Source organism: Argiope bruennichi, chromosome X2 (genome assembly GCF_947563725.1).
Source record: "Argiope bruennichi chromosome X2, qqArgBrue1.1, whole genome shotgun sequence".
Classification (NCBI taxonomy): domain Eukaryota; kingdom Metazoa; phylum Arthropoda; class Arachnida; order Araneae; family Araneidae; genus Argiope; species Argiope bruennichi.
In genome coordinates, this window is record NC_079163.1 from 84,360,499 (window position 1) to 84,381,247 (window position 20,749).

Genomic DNA, 20,749 nt, shown 5'->3' on the forward strand with positions numbered 1-20,749 from the left:
GGTTTATTAAAAATTGAACACATTTTATTAATTTATTTTTTATTGGAGATGGAGATTTAAAATAAAAAATGCTGCAATGGTCAGAAATGATTTATAATATCTTAATTTAACAGTTTAAAATAAAATTATCCTACTCATATTTATGGGTGTATAAATAGTTCAAATGAGTAGAATGTCACGCTTTTGAAGATATTTCGTTTTAACAAGTGATCATTCTGTAATTCCAATAAGTGCAAATCCATGGATACCTTCTCTCACTGCAATTATCATTCGCAGATAGTTGGTTGATTTGAAATTTTAGAGTAATACGCTATAGATAATATACGGATCGCATAATTTGTGGACGTGTAGTGTCTAGGATGAAATTTATTGAGATGATTCATGACGCTTCTAAATTTTCCCTAAATTAGGAATAGTGACAGGAATTCATTTCGTTAGGAATTTAACAGCAATTCAATTAAGCACGGTGGTGGTGGAATTCATATTCATTTATACGTCTATTCACTCAAGCGTAATCTTGTCGCGTTCAATGAGGAACGAGTTAGTATCAGTGTCATATGGTGAAAGTTTAACGTCACCCTGTCTAATTTAAATCACATAATTAATAGTGAAGCATTAAACGTAAATATCAATGCTAATTCCTAATTTGAAAGATTTCATGACTAAATTTCTTACATCATAACTATTAGCTAGATCATTCATTGGAATATATATATTCCTCTAAAATAGACATTTCATGATTAGCAAGATGTTTTAGCGTCTATGCCCGAGTGTCGCTTGTGGTGTCGTTTTCGGTAAAGTGGACCAATTCCAAGGGTCTCTCAGGCTGAAATTTTAATTATCTGAGCTATAAAATTCCTTATTATATATGTTCTCAATTCTTTCAGATATTATTTATGAAGTTTTTAGTTTAAATTATATATGTCTGTACGAAATAAATTTTAAACAGATCGAAGATCTAGAATCAAAACTCAAATCAGAATTTTTTCTAAACCCCTGATAACATTACTTGTTGTTATGTTTCCCGATACCTCACTCGATGGCTCTGTAAACGGCTTGTAGATTTATCAAATCCAAAATATTTGATGCCATTAAACTTTCAATAATGTGTATTTAAGTTTTTGTTTGTAATTTTTTTCCTTTAAAATATGCTTTCAATAATTCCTTATCAAATAGCAATTCTTGGCACATTTAAAAACTTTGTTCATTATGAATAAAGGCAGTTTGAAATTTCTAAGAAAAAATTAATAAAATATATGTTTTTTCAAGAATTTTAAAAAAATAAGAAAAGTACTGAAAATACCAATTACAAGCACAAGTACTGAAATTCCTTGGGCAGCGAGAGACAGAGTATTAAAATATTTCAGACCTGAAAGTGTGAAATAATTTCTCGTGTTAATTTCTTTTTATAAGAGTAAGGCAGTTATGTAGGGAGATTATTGAGGTATGAATGTAACGTATCGTGCCATTTAACACTATGATATAATTTAAAAAATACTTTAACACGCGCTAAAATTTCGTGGTAATTGATAATTTTCCATTTAATTTTTTTTTTAATTTAGTACAATTTTAATTTATTACTTGATTATTTATCGGGAAATATATTTTCTTTTTCGAATTGAAAATTAAACACTTTTTGATCTAGCAAAAAAAAAAAAAAGATACAAATTGTCGTTTCGTCATTTCCTAAAGAATAAATTAAATGATAGTTAGAATTTTATCTTTTTTGAGTCTAATCTAATGACAAGTACGGATTTCCAATTTTCAAACTTCCAGAACATACAAGAACTGGGATATTTGACCACAGAGTACTTACATCTAAATCGCATTCATATCAGATCTTAAACGAAATCAGATACCGATACTATCATGCGGAGAAAACGGAGATTCAAAGACAGCAATTCGATGTCCCATAACTTCAATTTATTTAGCCAACTTATAGAAAAAAAAGGCACTGAAGACAATATTATATTTACAAATTAGTGCATTGTAAAAAAAAAAAAAAACGGAGTCATTCTAGAAATATTTACATTTGCTATTTTTTTAAATTTCCTGATATAAACAAAATTTTTATCTTAAAAATTCTTCTGTTCGCGTGTTTGTGTCTTAAATAGAAATAAAATTAATTTGAAAATACATTGCAAAGAATTATAACTTTTTTGGCAAATCAATTCCGCAAACATCCCACATCCTGGTCGACTTTCAACAACCTAAAGTAAATTTTTTTTAAATACATTATTTTCCGAGCTTTACTTCAAAGCTTATTGATAAAGCATAGTATTCGAAACAGGAGAAATCTCCTCCTCTTTTTGAGACAGCCACCTATGCTGTTCTAATACGTCAGCCAAACGCACGCGCAGTAACTCTGTCTTGGAGTAAAGTGGCGGTTTAAAGCATCCTCACACAAACGATCACACGTGATTCGATCACCAGAGCCGTCTTCACATCACATCACCGGAGCAGGCCGAAACTTCATAGAATACAACCGACAGTAACAGGCAACATTTAATTTCAAATTTTCCTCAAAGCAAAGAAACACATTTTATTAATTATATTAATATAAATTTCCGAAATGGGGTTTCTGCTTACATGCGCTCTGGTTTATATAATATTTTCCACTACTGTACTTTCGGCAACTGAAACTTTTAGGTAAGGGCATTGAAATTATTGCAGTTGCTTAGATATGTAGATAACATAAGAGAAAGTTTCTACATGTTTTACATCTCTGTATTTCTAATTGTTAATCTTATATATCCATTCTAAAAATATAATATATATGTTTCAATAGCGAGAGTGAAAAATTGGATCCATAAAGAATTTTAGGAAAATGGACAAATTCTTAAAACTATAAAATATTTGTTAGAGGCGAAAAAATAGTTTGCCGCTATTTAATCTTCTTTCTAATCTGTTCTTTTTTTTTTTTATTTCCGATCAAAAAATGCAGATTCATGCATTATAACTCGTGGCATTTATTTAAATAAAATAACTTATAATTTTCACTTATCATTTAAACTATCTGATTTAGCATTAAAAATAGAAAAAAAAATCGTTCTTATTCTATCATTCCATCATATTTTTTTTTCAAGATGCTTTATGCAAATGTTAAATTTTCTTGCCATGTTTTAGCAGAGTTAATTAAAATTATTGTATTTCTTCAGAAAAAATTAATTTTATTCGCATTCATTTTAGGAATTAAATTTTCTTGCCATGTTTTAGCAGAGTTAATTAAAATTATTGTATTTCTTCAGAAAAAAATTAATTTTATTCGCATTCATTTTATGGTTAATATGAATAGAAGATTTGTGTTGCTTTTTTAAATCACAAAAATATATCGGTGCATCTGCGATTGTTTTTTTTTATATTTAATTTTTTTTTAAATTTCCGTTTATACTTCAGAGCGAAATTTTCGAAATGCTGCACTGCGTTTCAAAAAATCAGAATGAAACTTTTCGCTGTAAATTAAGTAAAATTAAGTTCAAAACGTCGACAGCTTATAATTCTATACATATATATATTTTAGTTTTGTTCAAAGTATAATATTTATATGTGAAATGGTAGTAGAAATAATACTATTACTTTGTTTTTATTATATCATTTCAAATACTTTGATATTCTCAAGAAAGTACTAAGTATAATAATGTTTTGTACATTTATTATATATAAACTTCAAATATTTATTCTCATTTTCATGTTTTTGTAAAATATTTGCAATGTGTTGTATTTGTTGTTGAATACTGCATTTCTATTTTATTAATTTTTTTATTTGAATCAGATACTAACAATTTCGAATCAGTACTTTTTATGAAATATGCTACTGAGACCGAAGAGTTTTTATGTGTGCTTTCAAAAAATGATATTAAAAGTATATCAAATATGGTTGAAAAACATTAATAAACGTGAAGATGATGATAATTTATTTCACTCCATTAATTGAAAGAATAAAAACAAATAGAAAATTAATTAAAATCATGGATCATGAATAATAGAAATAAAAATGTATGAAGTAATGAATTAAAAATTTAAAAAAATTGACATAAAATTATAGTATTGAATTACGATTAAATGAGATTCACTTTTCTTTTGCCAGTTCGTGAATTTGTCATTTAAAAAATAAGAATCGTATATTTAATCACTACTAAATAAATTCACTTAAATTATCATTAGACGTAAAGTTTGTTTGAGGGTAAATTTTATTAGAGCTTGTCCAAATATTATAAATTTAATCTAATTTTTTCTAACTTTTCCGTGTTTTTTTATATATATTTTATCTGAAAAGGCATGAATGCAACATTTCTCACGCACTACATAGAATTTGTGCTCATTATTTTTAATCAATACAAATTTTACGCAGAGTATATTTTAAAATTGAGAATTTGTTAATTTATAATACCTGAACGACCTTTCATGATCTTTTTTGTCAATCAATCACATATAATCAAATTTTATAAACACTGACTAAAGTTATTATTATTCTTTCTACAAAAATGACGCATCTAGCTTCCGTTTATTACTTTTCTGTCAAATGAGCAGCTTTCGGCTATTGTTAAAAGTCACAAACCTTGTAGAAAATGCGAAAGACAAAATTAAAAAGTAAAAATTGCCTTATTCAAGTTAACCGTATTTCTAGAAATTACTTCTTTCAAAAGCAATCAAGACTTAATTGAAATGCTTTCTTCGATGGATTTTTCTGTGAATTACTGCAATCAATTACATTTCAAGCTTGTTGCTGTTGTCAAATAAGAATTTAAGTAACAGCATAACTCTTAAAAAACTCCTCAATGCACAAGCTGGTAATTACAATTCAGGCTTTGAAACTACAGATCCATTCCAAAATCAGGTCCCTCAGCCTTTAATGACACTGATTATGACGAGGCACATTCTTTTTCTGTTTATTCATATAATCGGTCTCAGTCCTTTTTCTTTTTTCTTTTTGATTTGGATCTTTAGAATTCCATCAATGATGTAATTAATTTGACAAAATCTGTGAACAATGGATTTTTTTTTTCCTTATCAATTTGGAGCTTAGACAGAATTTTATTTTTCGTATATTTCACGCCGAAAGTGGTCTGATAATGTTCTTTCAAACAAAATGTTTAAAATATATAAATCATGCGTATGCATTTTTTAAAACCTTTTTCAATTATGGATCCATGGAAAAATTATTTTAATTTACAAAAAATCAGAATGATGTCTTTGAACTTATTAATAAAAATGTGTTGTTTGCAGTTTCTAGAAAATCTTTAAATTTTTGTTTTTTCATTTTTATTCATTATATTATATAATGAATACATAATTATATTATATTATTATTAATATTATTTTCACTTCAACATTCATGGATGTATTAAGAATGCATTTATCTATTTATTATGCTTGAATTTATGATTTTTTCCATATTATATAGAAAGGAATTTCAAGAATTCGAGATAAAATTTTTCCTATCCCTAAAAGGGTTCCGTAGATGTTTAAAAAGTTGATTTTTTTAAATATATTTATGATTACTTAGAAATTAATTCAAAGGTATTTTGTTTTCAAACTGTGCCTCAATGTTTGTGAAATGTTATTTCATTCTTGATCTCTGAAAATGAAGACATGATAAAATGCTAATTTTAAAAAATGTTTAAAAATTTCACTGAAAAAAGTATTTACGAGCTTTCTGACTTTTGCATCATGTAAATGCAATTTGGCACTTCGATAAGAGTATTTTGAACGTTATTTCTAAATAAAATAATATAATTTAAATAATATTAGCTGAAAAAGTCAATATTTTAATGATTTCTTCCAGCTTTCTACTGATTGCTTTGCGGATGGACAAAAATTCTAATTTTCTAAAAAAAGTAATAATTTTAATTAAAAGAAATATTAATAATTCATAATTAATATCTATTTACAACTTATCAATTGTTCACAATTTCTGGTTGACATTTTTAAACATAAGCATTTATTTTATAATTAATTTCTATATTATTAGATCAAAAATGTTTTTTAAGATACAGAGGAAATCAGCTCCCTTGAAAATCTTTATATAATATAAATATTCAAGAAAAATTTATTATCTAAGAAAATCTGAATTCAATAAAATTCTTCAAATGCAAATTTTGTAATTTTTTCTCACATCACGCTAAATTTTCGTATATCGTTTGTATATAGTTAATCCATAATTATATCACAATTTTGTTAAAACTATGATTTGAAAGAGTTATTTCGTATGTTTCATCTCAGTAGGTTTGGTTTAAGTAATTTCAATATTCCATATATCAATATCTAATCAATTTTTATTGTTACGAATTCTACTTACTTTCTGTTTCGTCTTTAGAGAATTTTATAAACAGTTTTCCTATTTGTGTAGACTTCCGTTGCATTTCAATGTATGCTGATCTGAAATCCGGAAGATGCCAAACATAAATAAGAACTTCTAGATAGCTATTTTGCTTCAAAAAAATATAATGTTTTGCTGAATAAAACTCAGCAAGTGTAGAAATAGAAATAAAGTTTAAAAGGTCCTGAACCTTTCATGCAAATTTTGTACCTAATTTGCAAATGAAATGTTATTCGAACGAAACCTTTAAAACTTTCTTTGCCTTATAAAAGAAAACATATCGACGAGTAGTATAAATCTTGTATTTTACCAGAAATACCGTTGTGGCATGTTGATTAAGGTAATGGATCGTATACTTCTGGTATGACAATCAATTAATAGGATAATCATAGATAAGAAAATAGTATCGTTAAATTTGAATGATAAAACAATTTGAATAACTATAGAATTCCTTTAGCTTACGTCTTTCATAATAATACTTCGGCAAAATGTAATGTTATAATATCTTTCTTTTTAACAGATATTATGCCTCATTTTTATAAATGATATGAAAGCTAAGATCATTACATCAATGCATCAATACACTGATATGTTATGAATGTATTGACATTAAATTTTGAAGCTGTTCGAAAATATTGGGAAATGAATATCTGCTTCTTGAATAAGGGAGATAAAGAAGATGATAATCATGCAATCTTCTTTATGCTTATTTCCATATCACGGACTGTAGTTTTCAATCAAACATGGGATGATTGAAAACTACAGTTCGTTCACACACAATGCGAATATTGAGAAGATTCATGTATTGTATGTAATATTTTCCAATTTTATAGCGACATATCTTTCCTTGAACTTGTATCTGAGCAAAGTCAATATCAACTTTTGAATTGAACGCTAGAATATGAATTAAAATTCAATTCTTGTAGTTGTAAACGACTACAATTATTGAAAATAATTTTTTTTTATTTTTCATATTCTTTAAACATACAAGGAAAAAAGAGGTTGTTTAATTACTTGATTTGTTATATTTAAGTGCCTTTTGAAGCATCACGAGAATTTTTGAGAAAAGATCTTTGAAACATCAGTTAGTAAATGCTTGGACAATGAAATTAGCATCTACAGGTCCATTTACGGCTTTAGTCATTGGAGCAAACGGATCTTGAACCCGCCACTTTATGACCATCACCAAACTTGAAACTTTGCGAAATAATAAATTCACTGCATTCGCTGTATATATTTCATATTTTAGGAAGTTGATTACTTATGTAGAAAAAGTGCGATTTGACTGCTCTACAGATGCATTTAGCAGACAGCAGAGAGAGCAACACATAGCAGAATAGCAGAATCGAGCAAAAGGTAGTATAAGCTGGGTGGCAATTTAATTTTGGTGATATTAGAAACTTCGAAGTTAATTTTCGCCGGAAGATTATCTTGATGATGTATCTGGTACATAGTAAGTTTATGATGGTTCAACATTTTTTATATATACTCAAATTATGAAACTTTAGATATGAAGTTTTTGTTATTGGAATATTGTTGAAAACAACTCATTCCTTCATTATCTAATAACCTTCAAGGTAGAAATTTAAAGAAAAAAAATTTTAAAGAAATATATACAGACATAGTTAGAATTTTTTATGGTAATTCATTCTCAGAACCGAGATGACCGCTGTACAAATTGCAAGCAATAAATAAATTTAAATGAACTTATTTTGATAATAGTAATTATTTTTGGTTTTTACTGTTTTTTGAACTTGGATAAATTGTTTTAATTTCTGTTTTCTATTTAATCAAAATAAATCATTATTGTAGTTCCGCTTGCTTTTAATCATTCCCAGTATAATTTAAATTAAATTGTTATTGGTGTTCAGATTTAAGCATTCTTTAGTTTAGTAATAGTGAAAATACATTTAGAGCAATTAATTTTTCTATCTCTAAATTTGATTTCATATGATAATAAAAATAATATGTAAGAATATGTAAAATATATGTGCAGATTAATTTTATATCTAGACTAAATTCTGAAATATGAGGGAGGGTACTGAAGTATTTCGAAAAAAAAAAAAAGAGTGAAAGAACAGAAAAGAAATAATAATGGAAATGAAAGAAAAATTTCTCCAAATTCGAAAGCTTATATTTAAAATAGAAAATATTTTATAAGAGATCATTTATCTATGCTTTTTATAATATAATCTGCAAATGTCTTAAACAATTTTCATAACCTTTCTACGAATCAGAAAATTTAGCCACCATCATAGTTTCATCATTCAATCTATGAAAAAACAATTCGAATTAGATTGTAATGTCCGTTCATATATACTGGAAAGGGGAATTTTATTTATAGATTTTCACCCATAATGTTGCTGATTTATTTTACGAATTTGAGAAATAACTGATTTAACGGAATGATTAATAGATTCTTTTACTGTAAAACTTTAAAAAACTGCATTTTCTTTTTACCTTTGATTGCACTTATTTAAAACTGTGAAAATTTTAATGTATTAATTTTGTTTTTAATTTTAATATTTTAATTTCATAAATAAATATCATCTAATATAATCTTTGATTTGCTCATTGGTAAGGACGTATTTTATTAAAATTTAATCTTCTGGTTAGTTGCTACAGATTATATTGTGGCAAATTGTATTGTTATTTATATTTTCTTTTTCGTTAAATGCCTAATGATATGTATGAGTTAGTAATAGAGGGAGGCTGATTAAAAATAGTAAAGACTATAATTTCTATTTCAAAAGTTAAGCATGTCTTATGAAATTGTATAAATCCTTTTAAAACACAAATACATAACGTATGTCAATACAATTTCACTCTGAAAAAAAGATATAATCCTTGTTTAAAATAAAGCACTATTACTGAAAACAGGAATTTTTTAGAGACACACTTATTGTTTAAATAATATATTTTGTAATTGAATAATGGAAAACGGAAGGCTTCTTTTTCATTCATATATTGGAATTCAAAAATTCCTCAAATATTTTCTTTCAAAATTCCATAACTGTACCATATCAGGAAATAAATTTCAAATGAACAATTTAAAAATATTCACTATCAAATATACGATAAAAAAATTTCATTAATCATTAAGCTTTCGCTGACAAAAAAAGGGAATTAAAACAGCTTAAATTATAAGAAATATGTCTTGTTAACAGAAAAAACTTTGAAGTTATCAATTAAAGTTTAAAGTTAAATATGAAGAATATATTTTTTGCAAAACACCTGCATCACATATTTATTTCCTGTTAAGGAATTCACTGAAATAAAATAACTTTTATCAAACTTAACTGAAAGATTCGAAGTTCAATCAGTGTGAAGCGTAAATGCGTCAAATGTTTTTTTTTTTTTAGTTTTAAGATTTGATAAGCATGAAGTTTTTGTGTGTGTGTGTGTGTGCATGTGTGTGTGTTTCTTCTTGAATATTACACCAAAAATATTATATGAAATAACAGAAACATTAGCACAGAATACTTAATCGTCTAGTATTTAATTTATTTGTGACATTGTTCTGAAAAAAATTTTAAATAAAGATTATTGCAAATTTGAATCACCGATTGAATATCATATTAACTGGATAAAGCATAGAGTAGTGAGAGGTTCTTTTACGACTTTTACAATCATAATGTAAATTTATAAACGTAGATCTTTGCAAATAAGTTTATATTTGGCACAATTCGTTTTATCAGTTAGTTTGTGATTAAGAGAGATGTCCATATTAAACTTGCCAATCAGAATATGTGACTTTTAATCTTCCGAAGATTTGCAAATTTCGTTAATTCAATGGAACATGACCCAAGAACTATGTATTATTTTCGTTTGTTTGTCAGACCAATTTTGATTTAGAACATTCTAACTTATCTTTATTGCTGCTGAATAGCAATTTTAACACAAAAATGCAATTAGAATAATCCTTAATTAGAATATTCCTTGTCGCTTCTCAATAAATTGTTTTAAGAGAATTTATTAACAAAAGCATTCATTTTAAATTATTTTATTTCAGCATCAGGCGTTTCTATGAAAGTAGAAAATATTTTATAGGTTTTTCACCAAATAACCATAAATTTTGACAAATATTATTTATTCTCTGTCATTAAAATTATTTTATCTCTAAATGAAAATAACGCTATCAAGTTTAATTTAGCCGAAAATAACTGTTTTGCAACACATTTGCTTCTTCGTGCTTTCCGTTTATTGGTTTTTAAATTCCTTCCGAGAGATTATTCGCTCAAATGTTGTGTAGCTCATTATTTTATGGGCATGATAACTTTCATAAATTAATTCCATCTCCAATAATGTATCTCATTTTTAAAAATGCTATTAATTAATAAACTAAATAAAGATTTTCACTCCTTTGTGCTATTTTTTAAAGTATATCATACTGGAATAGAATTTGTATAAAATGATTTCGTTTTATTTTAGATCCGATTTTAAAGATTATGGTTTTTTTAGGATCGATTTCTCAACTGCAGACAATAATCAGGTAGCCATGACTGGAATCCCTGTCAGATGTATCACTTTCTAAACTTCCACGCTACGTGTATATGGAAATTTTCAAATTCCAATATAGTTTTAACATCCATGAAGACGCGTATAAACGCCGAGATACGAATTAAAACCGATATCTTGGCACTAGCTCGCCCAATGTATAACAAATAGGTGAACATCGAAATATTTAAAGCACTAAAAATAGTATTAATTCGTCAGAACGAAAATTTGGCAAGAACTTTATTGGAAAAGTAATAAAAGAATATTTTTAAAAAATGAAGGTCATGAAGGAGATGTATAGCTATGAAATGAATAAGATGGATGCGAATGACAATAAAAGAGTGATCAGCCGTCAAATTTAAGCGTAAATGATTCACGAAAAGAAAGTGTCAGTCTGTCTTAATTTATCTCTTCAATGTCCTATAATGACATAAGAAATAAACAGCGTTTTATTGAAATTGCCTTGGTATGACCATTTATTTCAGCTAAAAATGAGCCTCGCCGCTGATAAAGAAAAGATTTAGCATACCAGAGCTTATAATAAAACAAGAAAACTTCCTTTACCGCTCAACATTATTTATGATGCAAAAAAAAAAAAAAAATTAAGCTTTAAGATTATTCAAAGAGTAAACGCTCTGTTATTACTTATTGGTTGTATGGAGTCAAATGCATTTATTTTTAAATATCATTAGCTCAAATCAAGTTTTAGAAAATTATTGTTTCAGCAGTGCTTCAATTGTTTGAGTCTTTAGTTACGTAATAGCGACAGCTAATACTATGCGTTTGATGAGACATAATTGTTTTATAATAATATAATAATTCCTTCTTTATAAGTTTTAAGTGTTTTGTGTTTCGCAACTCGCATTTACTTACCATTTCAGCCTTGAAAACAAAGTATAATAAAATATTTCTGAGTGCAATGGACAAAGAATCTCGAGTTCCGACAGCACTCGAGCGAAGATCCGCAATTCATGACTGACACGAAATCTTATCATGGGTCCAGTGCCTCCACTTTTGAATGATGCGTGCCAGTTACGGTAAATGAGAGATTGAAATGTCTGTCCACTTTTCTTTTTCATCATCTGAAAACGGTTCTTCAAAAACCATTCTATATATTTTCAAGATTTTAGAATGCTTCCAAGCGAAGTTTCTTTATTTTTTTCGTATGGAAGAAATATGTAACGATACCATATTTCATCTTGTTTTCAGAGGAAAAAATGAACATTGGAACCGTTTCATTGATATGGATCATTATGCTTGCAAAATTTATTTTATTTCTAAATTTACTTGAGCTCTAAAGATGTATTTGTGTCAAAGACCTGTAGAATTCAGATCCATCTCTTATGACTACCAGTGTTGAGTATTAAATAAGTATTGCTTTAAAGGTCTTCATTTTTAAATGGCTGGAAATTCGGAGAGTGCGAAACGATTAGAAATGTCTTCGACATCTCAATATCATTCAAAATCTTGAAGTTCTGCAACCATAATTTATCTCCTACAGCTTCAAAACGAAACATTTATTTAACAAGTCTGACACCTAAAAAGTATTTCTAAAAAATGATTTTAAAACCCAACTTATTAAGAAGATTTTTTTTTCAAAAACACCGAAATGTATGTTTTTGAAATTTTTATATAGAATTCGGGATTTCAACATTCTAGCATCTATTCAGAAGAAAGTGAATTGAAAATACTAAACATCTCGACACACTTCTTTTAATATATTTTTGCAGTCTAATAACAGATGGTTTCGAAATAACAGGCTCGAAGCATAAAATCATGAAATACTGATGAGCTTGCAGTCTAAATTGAAAAGCGTGAAAACCCTCGTAAAATATATTTCCCGAGATTTTATAGGTTATAAAATTTAAGAATAAAATTTTTTGAAGCTGTATTAAGGCTTTTAAAACATATCTGCGATTTTATGTAATTCTTTGACATGCCTTTAAACATTCAGAATAAATGCATCGCATTTAGTAAGAAATAACAATATGAAAGAAAAGAATTTAAAATCAAATGAAAAATGTTATGATTATAATGGGAAATTAAATGTGCATATATATATATATATATATATATATATATATATATATATATATATATATATATATATATATATATATATATATATATATATAATTTCGATTGCTTGTTTCACCATTTAAATTACTGAAGTTTTTGTTATTCTCTCTGTAATATCAAATCCTTTTTGAAGATATTTCGAAACAACGCCTGTCATAACGTTCACATGAACGATTTAAAAAAGTATATCTTTCTTTCATATTAATTTTTCTATCTTTTGCCAGGATGAATAATCGTATCGTGTTAAAAAAATTTGCTTCGCTAGTGAATTTATAATTAGTAACGAACTACTTTCCTATAGACTTTTTTTTTTCTTTTCAGCAATGATTTTTCAAAAATAAATGACTTTTGTCTTTAAAACGAAAAAAATTATTTTTTGTTTGTAAACCTTTTTTCAAAAGCCTCATTTGTTTCCTATGCAAAGAGGGAGAAGCATTATTATCGCTGTAATTTTCTTATTGTTTACATTTAATTTATTCTCTTCTTAAAAATGAAATCACAGAACATATGTAGAAAAAATAATGACAAAATTCGTTTGCTTAGCTAAAGTGCTCTATATCAGCAATGAAAAGAGAATTAAAAGTATAACAGGCTTTTTTATTATTAATCAATAGCCTAACACAGTTAATTTAACAACATCAAAATTGCTTTTGTAATCATTAAAAGATATATTATTTTCTGAATTATTTACATTGGAAGAAATAAAACTAGAGCTTAACTATGCAATTTGTTTTGTCTTTAAATTAATATATCGAAATTGTAATTTTTTCCTGTTTAGAGAAGATAAATATAAAATTTAAAGTTTTTATATTTTAATTTCATGGTTAATAATTTATAATTGAAAACAAGTAGGACGAAGAGCTAGATTGTTTAATCACTTTACTTGTTTCTCATATAGTAATGATTGGAAATTTTCTGAAAACCAAAGAATTATCTAAGAACAATAAAATTCAACAAGAATTTTGCAAACCTGTTTTAACAAAACGCATGTAATGAACGTTATTAAAGTATTTGAAACTTAAAAAAGATTTTTAATTATTTATTGAATTATTATCTGATGTATATTTCTGATGATTATTATTCTGATTCATTTGTTCATGTTTCTTCAATATTGTTTCATTTGTCACAGCAAAAATTTCGAAATTATACGCTGATTATTTTGAAAATAGCATTGTAACTCTCAACCACAAACAATACATTTGAGCCATCACCCCACTCTCCAAACTTTCACATCTCATTTAGTATTGGCATCTTAATATTTCATGTGTAACAAACTTTTGTGGCTATTGCAAACATGTGACTTTTGGTTTGAAAAACAGAGATTTTCATTGGTCCAAAGTGCCCTGAAAATTAATGAGATTTCAAATTAATGAATTACAAATCAATGAAATTTCAAGAATTCTAGCAACTGTAAGATTTTGTTCAACAACTGTAAGTTTTAACTCCATTTATAATTTATTTTTCGCCATTTTTAACGCAATATTTTCATATAAAATTGGATGTTTTAATTTTTTTTCATATTTATTGTAAGTCAAGGATACTAATTTCTTCAGGAGACTGAGTGGAAATCTATAAATTGAGCAAAACGCATATGAAAGGAAAATTTATGCAGACATTATTTAAGAATATCATTTAATGCTAATGCTCAATGTCCAAAAAGCTTTTAAGGAATAATCATTTGCATTATTACCATTCATACTTCTTCCTCCCTTAATATAGTCAAGACGCTCAGATATGAATCGCTAATTTATGCAAGTTCTAAAGAATAATATTCTTTTTATGAAAAAAATTTTATGAGGAATTTCACATTTTTTTCATTCACTTTTCTAACTGTTTCTAAGAAGATTGAAATTTTTTCCACTTATTTATTTGCATTTCAGTAATTCCCGGTACATTATATAAGAAAAATTGCAAGAAAATAAAATCAAATGCGGAAATTTCATCTTCCTCTCAAACCTCTTATTGATTCTCAAGGAAAATTATATGATTATTGAACGGTTTTTCCATGCTCAAGATGACAAAATCCGATCAAGAACTTCCAAGTTTAATTAAGATTCTGATGATAGAAGAAGCAAGATTAGCTGGACCTATAACAACAAAAAATTGCAAGGAAACGAAGATAAATCTAAAGCTCTTGCTTTCAAGATATGGTTTTCACTGATGCGACATTTTGAAATGCATCCCATGTGAGATCAGCTGTTATCTCCAGAAGATTTATAATCTTGATGAATATTAAATGCTCAGTTCATATGGAGGCTTAAGAAATACAGTTCTTTTTTTCGCCAAAAGAACTTGTTGAGCGCAAAGGGAGATTTAATGCCTATTTTCGTCCATCTGACGACATTTCTGGGAGAAAAGTTTCAGAAACTTTGTAATTAAATCTTTTTTCTTTCCTGGAGTGAAATACGTCTCGTATTCGGCAAAGGATCTAATAACTAGCTTACATTAAATAAGTTTAGAAAAAGTTATGGCTTTCATTTTTTGAGGACTGAATCCTTATTAGCAGTTTTTAAATATAAAAATTTATACCTTCATTCAGATAATAAATTTACGAATTACAAATTGTTAGTAAACTAATTTTTCCCGAATAGAACATTTTAGATTCATGATCATCAAAATCGTCCCATTTAAATCTGACATGAAATTGCCTCCTATGCCTTATAAATACTGAAAAGAAGTTATGGTAGAGATGAAAGGAAAACTAAATGATTTATTATTCAAACAAAGAGCAATAATAGCCATAAGCATCACAGGAGATGTTCAAATTCTTTTTCTCTGGCACTGTTAAACGCATTACATCGGCGACACATGGATTGCCGAACAATATACCGAGATATCTGGCATTGTCTTCGACTTCATATTCACAACACTGTTTAAATAACCTTAAATTTATAGTTGCAGGTTGTATGTAATGGCGTTATGTTATGTCATCTCAAAGATGTCGAATTTTTTGAGCATGATAGCGTCAGCGATTCCTATTCGTATTACTAGGAACATGTCAGAATCTTTTGGTATTTCAAAAAAAATTGCTTGTACCTTTGACAAATGCTTTAAAGCAGATAAATCAGCTGATCTGGGAAGCATGCGACTATGTCATCTCTACTAAACTGTTCAAACCCAAATGACTGATCTAAAAAGTCATGTATGGAACTTCCATAATGCGACGTATTTTCATTTGTAGTGCGAAACCCCTTCATTGCTATTGTGATGTTCAGTCAGATTTCTTTGCATATTGGTGTATATCTGGTATTTTAGAACGTGCGTGGTTGGAAATTGGTACCGATTTAATTATACAGCAGTGAATCCATTTCTTTCGCTAAGTCCAGACATAAAATGAACAACTGAAAGCTTGACGTTTATACAGATTTAATGTTGACCTTTCTCATTCTACTATACAACAAGAAACGACACGTGTTATTCTTGGGAGGTCGCATGCAGCATTACATATCCATATCTTATCAGGTTTTCCTTGTTTATAATTCCTATATTCTCTATCTCCATACAAGATAGAACGGCATATAAATAAATATTTTCTATATATGAGTGTAAACAGTTACTCCAAAAGAATTAGTCTAGTTTCCATTACAAATAAAATTATATGATTCTAGAAAAGTCAACATTCTAATCATGAACATCAAAATCTGAACATGACGTCATGTTAAAATGCGATAATTCTCAAAACATATTAAGACATTCCTAGAATTCTTTGTATACCATCCAATCGTTGTGAAATAATTTGATGGTGATTAGCTACCCTATTGGCACATATATATTGTACAATATTTTATGATATAAAATATATTCTCAATATTGTATAATATAGTTTAATAGTGTATAATATTATATATTATCGTACAATATTGTGCTACAGGATGTGTTACCTAGATAGGGACGCTCTTCAGGTCGGTTCGTAATACATATGTCATTATATAACAACAGAAGTATGGCATCTTAATATTATTATATTATTAAAAATTCGGAGATTACTGAAAACATACAGGTGCTGTTTTTATGCAAATCTGTCGATAGCTATTTATTTATAAATAGAATACCAACTTTTCTCAATGTCTCTTTACAAAAACTTAATAGGAGATTCAATTTTTATTTTCATGCTATAATTTTAAAATTATAACCCTCCACCGGTCTGTTTTCCGATTGACTTATTTATATTATACCTAGTAAAATGTCAAACCTTTCCATTTCGAATTTCCCTTAAAATGTTTGATTGTAGGAATAAGCTTTCATAATTATTTCTTATGTTTATAGATTTAGGACTTCGTTGTACCAATTTCATGCTGATAAATGGAAGTGAGCACACAATTTTTAAGTACTAGAATTTATTATTTTTTAAGAGCACTTTATTTTAAACCATGAATACATTTTCGAATTTGATGTTTACATTAATTTATTTTCCACTGATACTCATTTTAAAAAATGTAATGAAATAATTGATAATTTATGTTTTTTATCAGTAGATTAAATGTTACAAATTTAGGAGAAAGTCTTTGAAAAGAAAATACTTATTTTCAGTTGACAGTAAAAATAAGCCTCTGTAAAAAACAGAAGAGAAAATCATTATCTGCGAGTCAAGACTCAGTTTTCCAGTTTATCCCAGACATTTAGGGGATGAAAAATTACTTTTTCAATTTGTTTCAGAAAACCAGTCTTCAACTGGTGATTTTCGGTTGATAGATAACTTTCATAATCTGTTTGCAAATCTCTTTTCTCCCCATCACGCAACTTGAAGTAAAATTGAGAATATGGAAGTTATATTTCATCTTAAATTCTAAATCTTGTTTAGAGAAGACATTTACAGCTGTGTTGAAAAATTTTGTACTTATAGCAATGGAGAAATATTTGCCTAAAAAGGTTAAAATTGTGATTTTATTTATAGCTAAACAACTTCTGAATTTGGGTTTCAAAATATCTTTGATAATCACTTATGTAAAAACGTTTTCTTTCCTTTATATCAATATTTCATTTCACTGTCATCTATAAAGCTTACAATTTTTTTAACTCGTTTTGAAATCAAAAATTTCTGCAACACTTTACACGTATTTTTATAATACTAAACATATTCTTTAAAGCTTCTTATTTTTGTAAGCATCAGCATCAACTGCTTAGACTTAAAAATGATTATTTATTCTACTGTAAAATGTAGCATTACTTTTTACTTTCAGTATTTCAAAGAATTGATTTAATTTTAATAGAATGATTTGTAATTTTAACTTTGCAAACATATAATTTTGTCAGGATATATGTATTGTCGCTTACAAAGAAATATTATTGCAAAACTTGAGTATGAGTATGAAATTTAATCAATTATTTAAAAAATAGAAAACATTAAAGTTAAAAAGAAATAATCCGTTCTTATAACTACAAGGAGCTCCCCCAACCCACCATACCGAACAACCAGGTAAACTGAGTGACAATCATTACGACCGCAATGAAGATGGAAACTATGGTTTAGTTCTTATGGTCAACATTCTCCACGGAGGAATGTAGAAAGTACATTCTGCCAATGGAGTAGATGTAACTCAAGCTCGCGCCATTTCTTTACCCACTAGAATATAAGGAACAAACCACCATACAGGAAGCACGTCCTCCCCATATCTGGGGAGTCTCCCAGTACGGTTATCCGAAAGTATATATTCAAACTTTTACATCACATTACATAGATTTTAATAAATAGAAACGGAAACAATATTAATACCATAACTTTGATCAATACCATAACCAGAGCATTTAGACTAAAAGAAAATTTAAGCATTGTTCGTCCACTTTCAGTTTCCATTCGTGAGAGAAAAACGAAGTAAACTTTTCAAAGGAAGAGTTGTCACATTTTCTCTAAGACTCCTGGGATGGTATTGATCACATCCACAGCAACAGGAATTCGCGCGGTTATCGATGGAGCTCACAGGTGTCCCGCACGTTATCTTCTACATGTATTTTTAAAAATTCAGAAGATTCAAGCTTCAAGACCAAATCAAAAGTCTAATTCTTTCAGTCTACCGCCAGGGACAGTCTACGTTTATATAGAGCCAAGCGGTCGTTATAGAAGAACACAGTGGACCTTCATGTTTAATTATATGGTTAAGCACTGGACTACTCAATACATTTAATGATTGTGATGACCTCATGAGAGGGATAATCTCCACTTTGAAAAGATCGCCTTTTTCCTGTTCTTTGCAATTTGTGTGTATATACAAAGGAATTATGATTTGTAACAATAATTGTCAACGTCATTTTAGAATTGAAGCTCTAGTAATGTAAATGAAATGTCATTTAATGTCATTAAATGTTAACTGTTATTCATTCAGTTGAATTCTATTATTTTACTTTTTGTTGCAAGGGTTCAATAGCAAACTGCATTCTAAAAGCGTTAACTCTATGGTTTCATTTGTGTTCAGTTAGCAAATAAAAATTATAAATAAAAATTGTGTTCCTTTCATGTAAATATATAATATTTGTAATAATCGCACTACTTAAATCTGAATTTCCCGCTAAATTTTCCTTATCTCATACTCGATATTTTATCCATTTTAACCATTTATCCAAATCATTTCTTTGAACAGTATAATTATCATTATTGTTCTAATAATAAATGACGTATCTTTAATTTATTCTTGTATTGAAAATATTTTTCGATATTTTTTTTTAACATGTGTTAAAAAAATTAGCTGATCTTAACTCAAAAACTAAAGATTAACTAAAAGAATAGATGATATTACCTCAAAATAAATTTTCAAAATATCATTTATCAGCATCAAAATAAGCAGTGATGAGTGTCGTTCCACATTTGTCAATAAACAGTGCATCCCATCGAATTAAAGTTTATATTTTTATAAAAGAAAAACAAGTAGTGAAGTGTATAGTAACTTTAAATTAAAAGTGAATACCGCAAGTTTATTTGAAAGTGGTATTTAATAGAATTATGTCTTGTAAGAAAATATCATTGAAGAAGTCACTCTCATTTATGTCATAAATAAATTTTTCAATTTAAATGTTTCTAATAATACCATGATAATAACAGTTGCAGATTAGGTAATGTTACGGTATTAGAGACATGCGTTTTAGATCTGTGCTTCGGTGAGGTCTTCGAAAACCTTTTCACCATAATAGTAATAAAAATCAAATTTAATTGTTAGATTATTTGAAAATCTTTATTATTTACCCCAATTACATTCAAAGTTCTAAAGAACGGCTCAAACCATTTGAATAATTTCAATTACTAAATAAATTTCATGAAAAAGGAACATTGATTATTTTATTGCTTTTAATTACCTTAATTATTTCCTCTTATTACTTCTGAAAGGTCCGTTTCCATAATATACTCAAAATGTTTTTATGAATGATTTCGAATTAAAATACCGTATAAAATCATTAATATTTGCCACTATTTTTTTTATCAATATATTGATCGGATTTTCAGACATATACATAGAAAAATCTTAGGGTTAAATAATTATCTCATTGTTTAGAATTTACCAGCAATTAACTCTTTTGTCTTAAAATAAGAAAGCTGGATAAATTAGAAGACTGGATAGTTAGAATTATAATTTAGAACAATAAAAACTTAAATGAAATTAAATATAATATGAATAGTTTATTCATAGTTCATAATATTTTAAAATGAAATGATTATTGCATTTTCAATATTCCTAGAGTCATGAAAATTATGACACCTTTGATAAGCTAATTTTGTAACTAATAATAACCTATTTAATCAATTCTTCATTTACTTAAGTGTTTATGAACATTTATTAATATAATAAAATCTAGTTAATAAATCTTTGAACTATTTTAATTATAGAGCAGAGAGGCGAAAGGTAAGGTATTCCAATTCTTGAAAAT

The 20,749-nt window shown here is 27.4% G+C and overlaps 1 protein-coding gene across 1 annotated transcript in view; it reads left to right on the forward strand.

Moving 5' to 3' along the window:
• The first annotated feature begins 2,440 nt into the window (after window positions 1-2,440).
• The window catches only part of LOC129960505 (glycine receptor subunit alpha-3-like), a 158,635-nt gene continuing 140,326 nt past the window's right edge, over window positions 2,441-20,749 (forward strand). Inside the window, exon 1 of the mRNA XM_056073977.1 lies at window positions 2,441-2,649. Within this exon, the coding sequence (XP_055929952.1) occupies window positions 2,573-2,649 (77 nt within the window). The 5' untranslated portion in view covers window positions 2,441-2,572. The remainder of the gene's footprint in view (window positions 2,650-20,749) is intronic.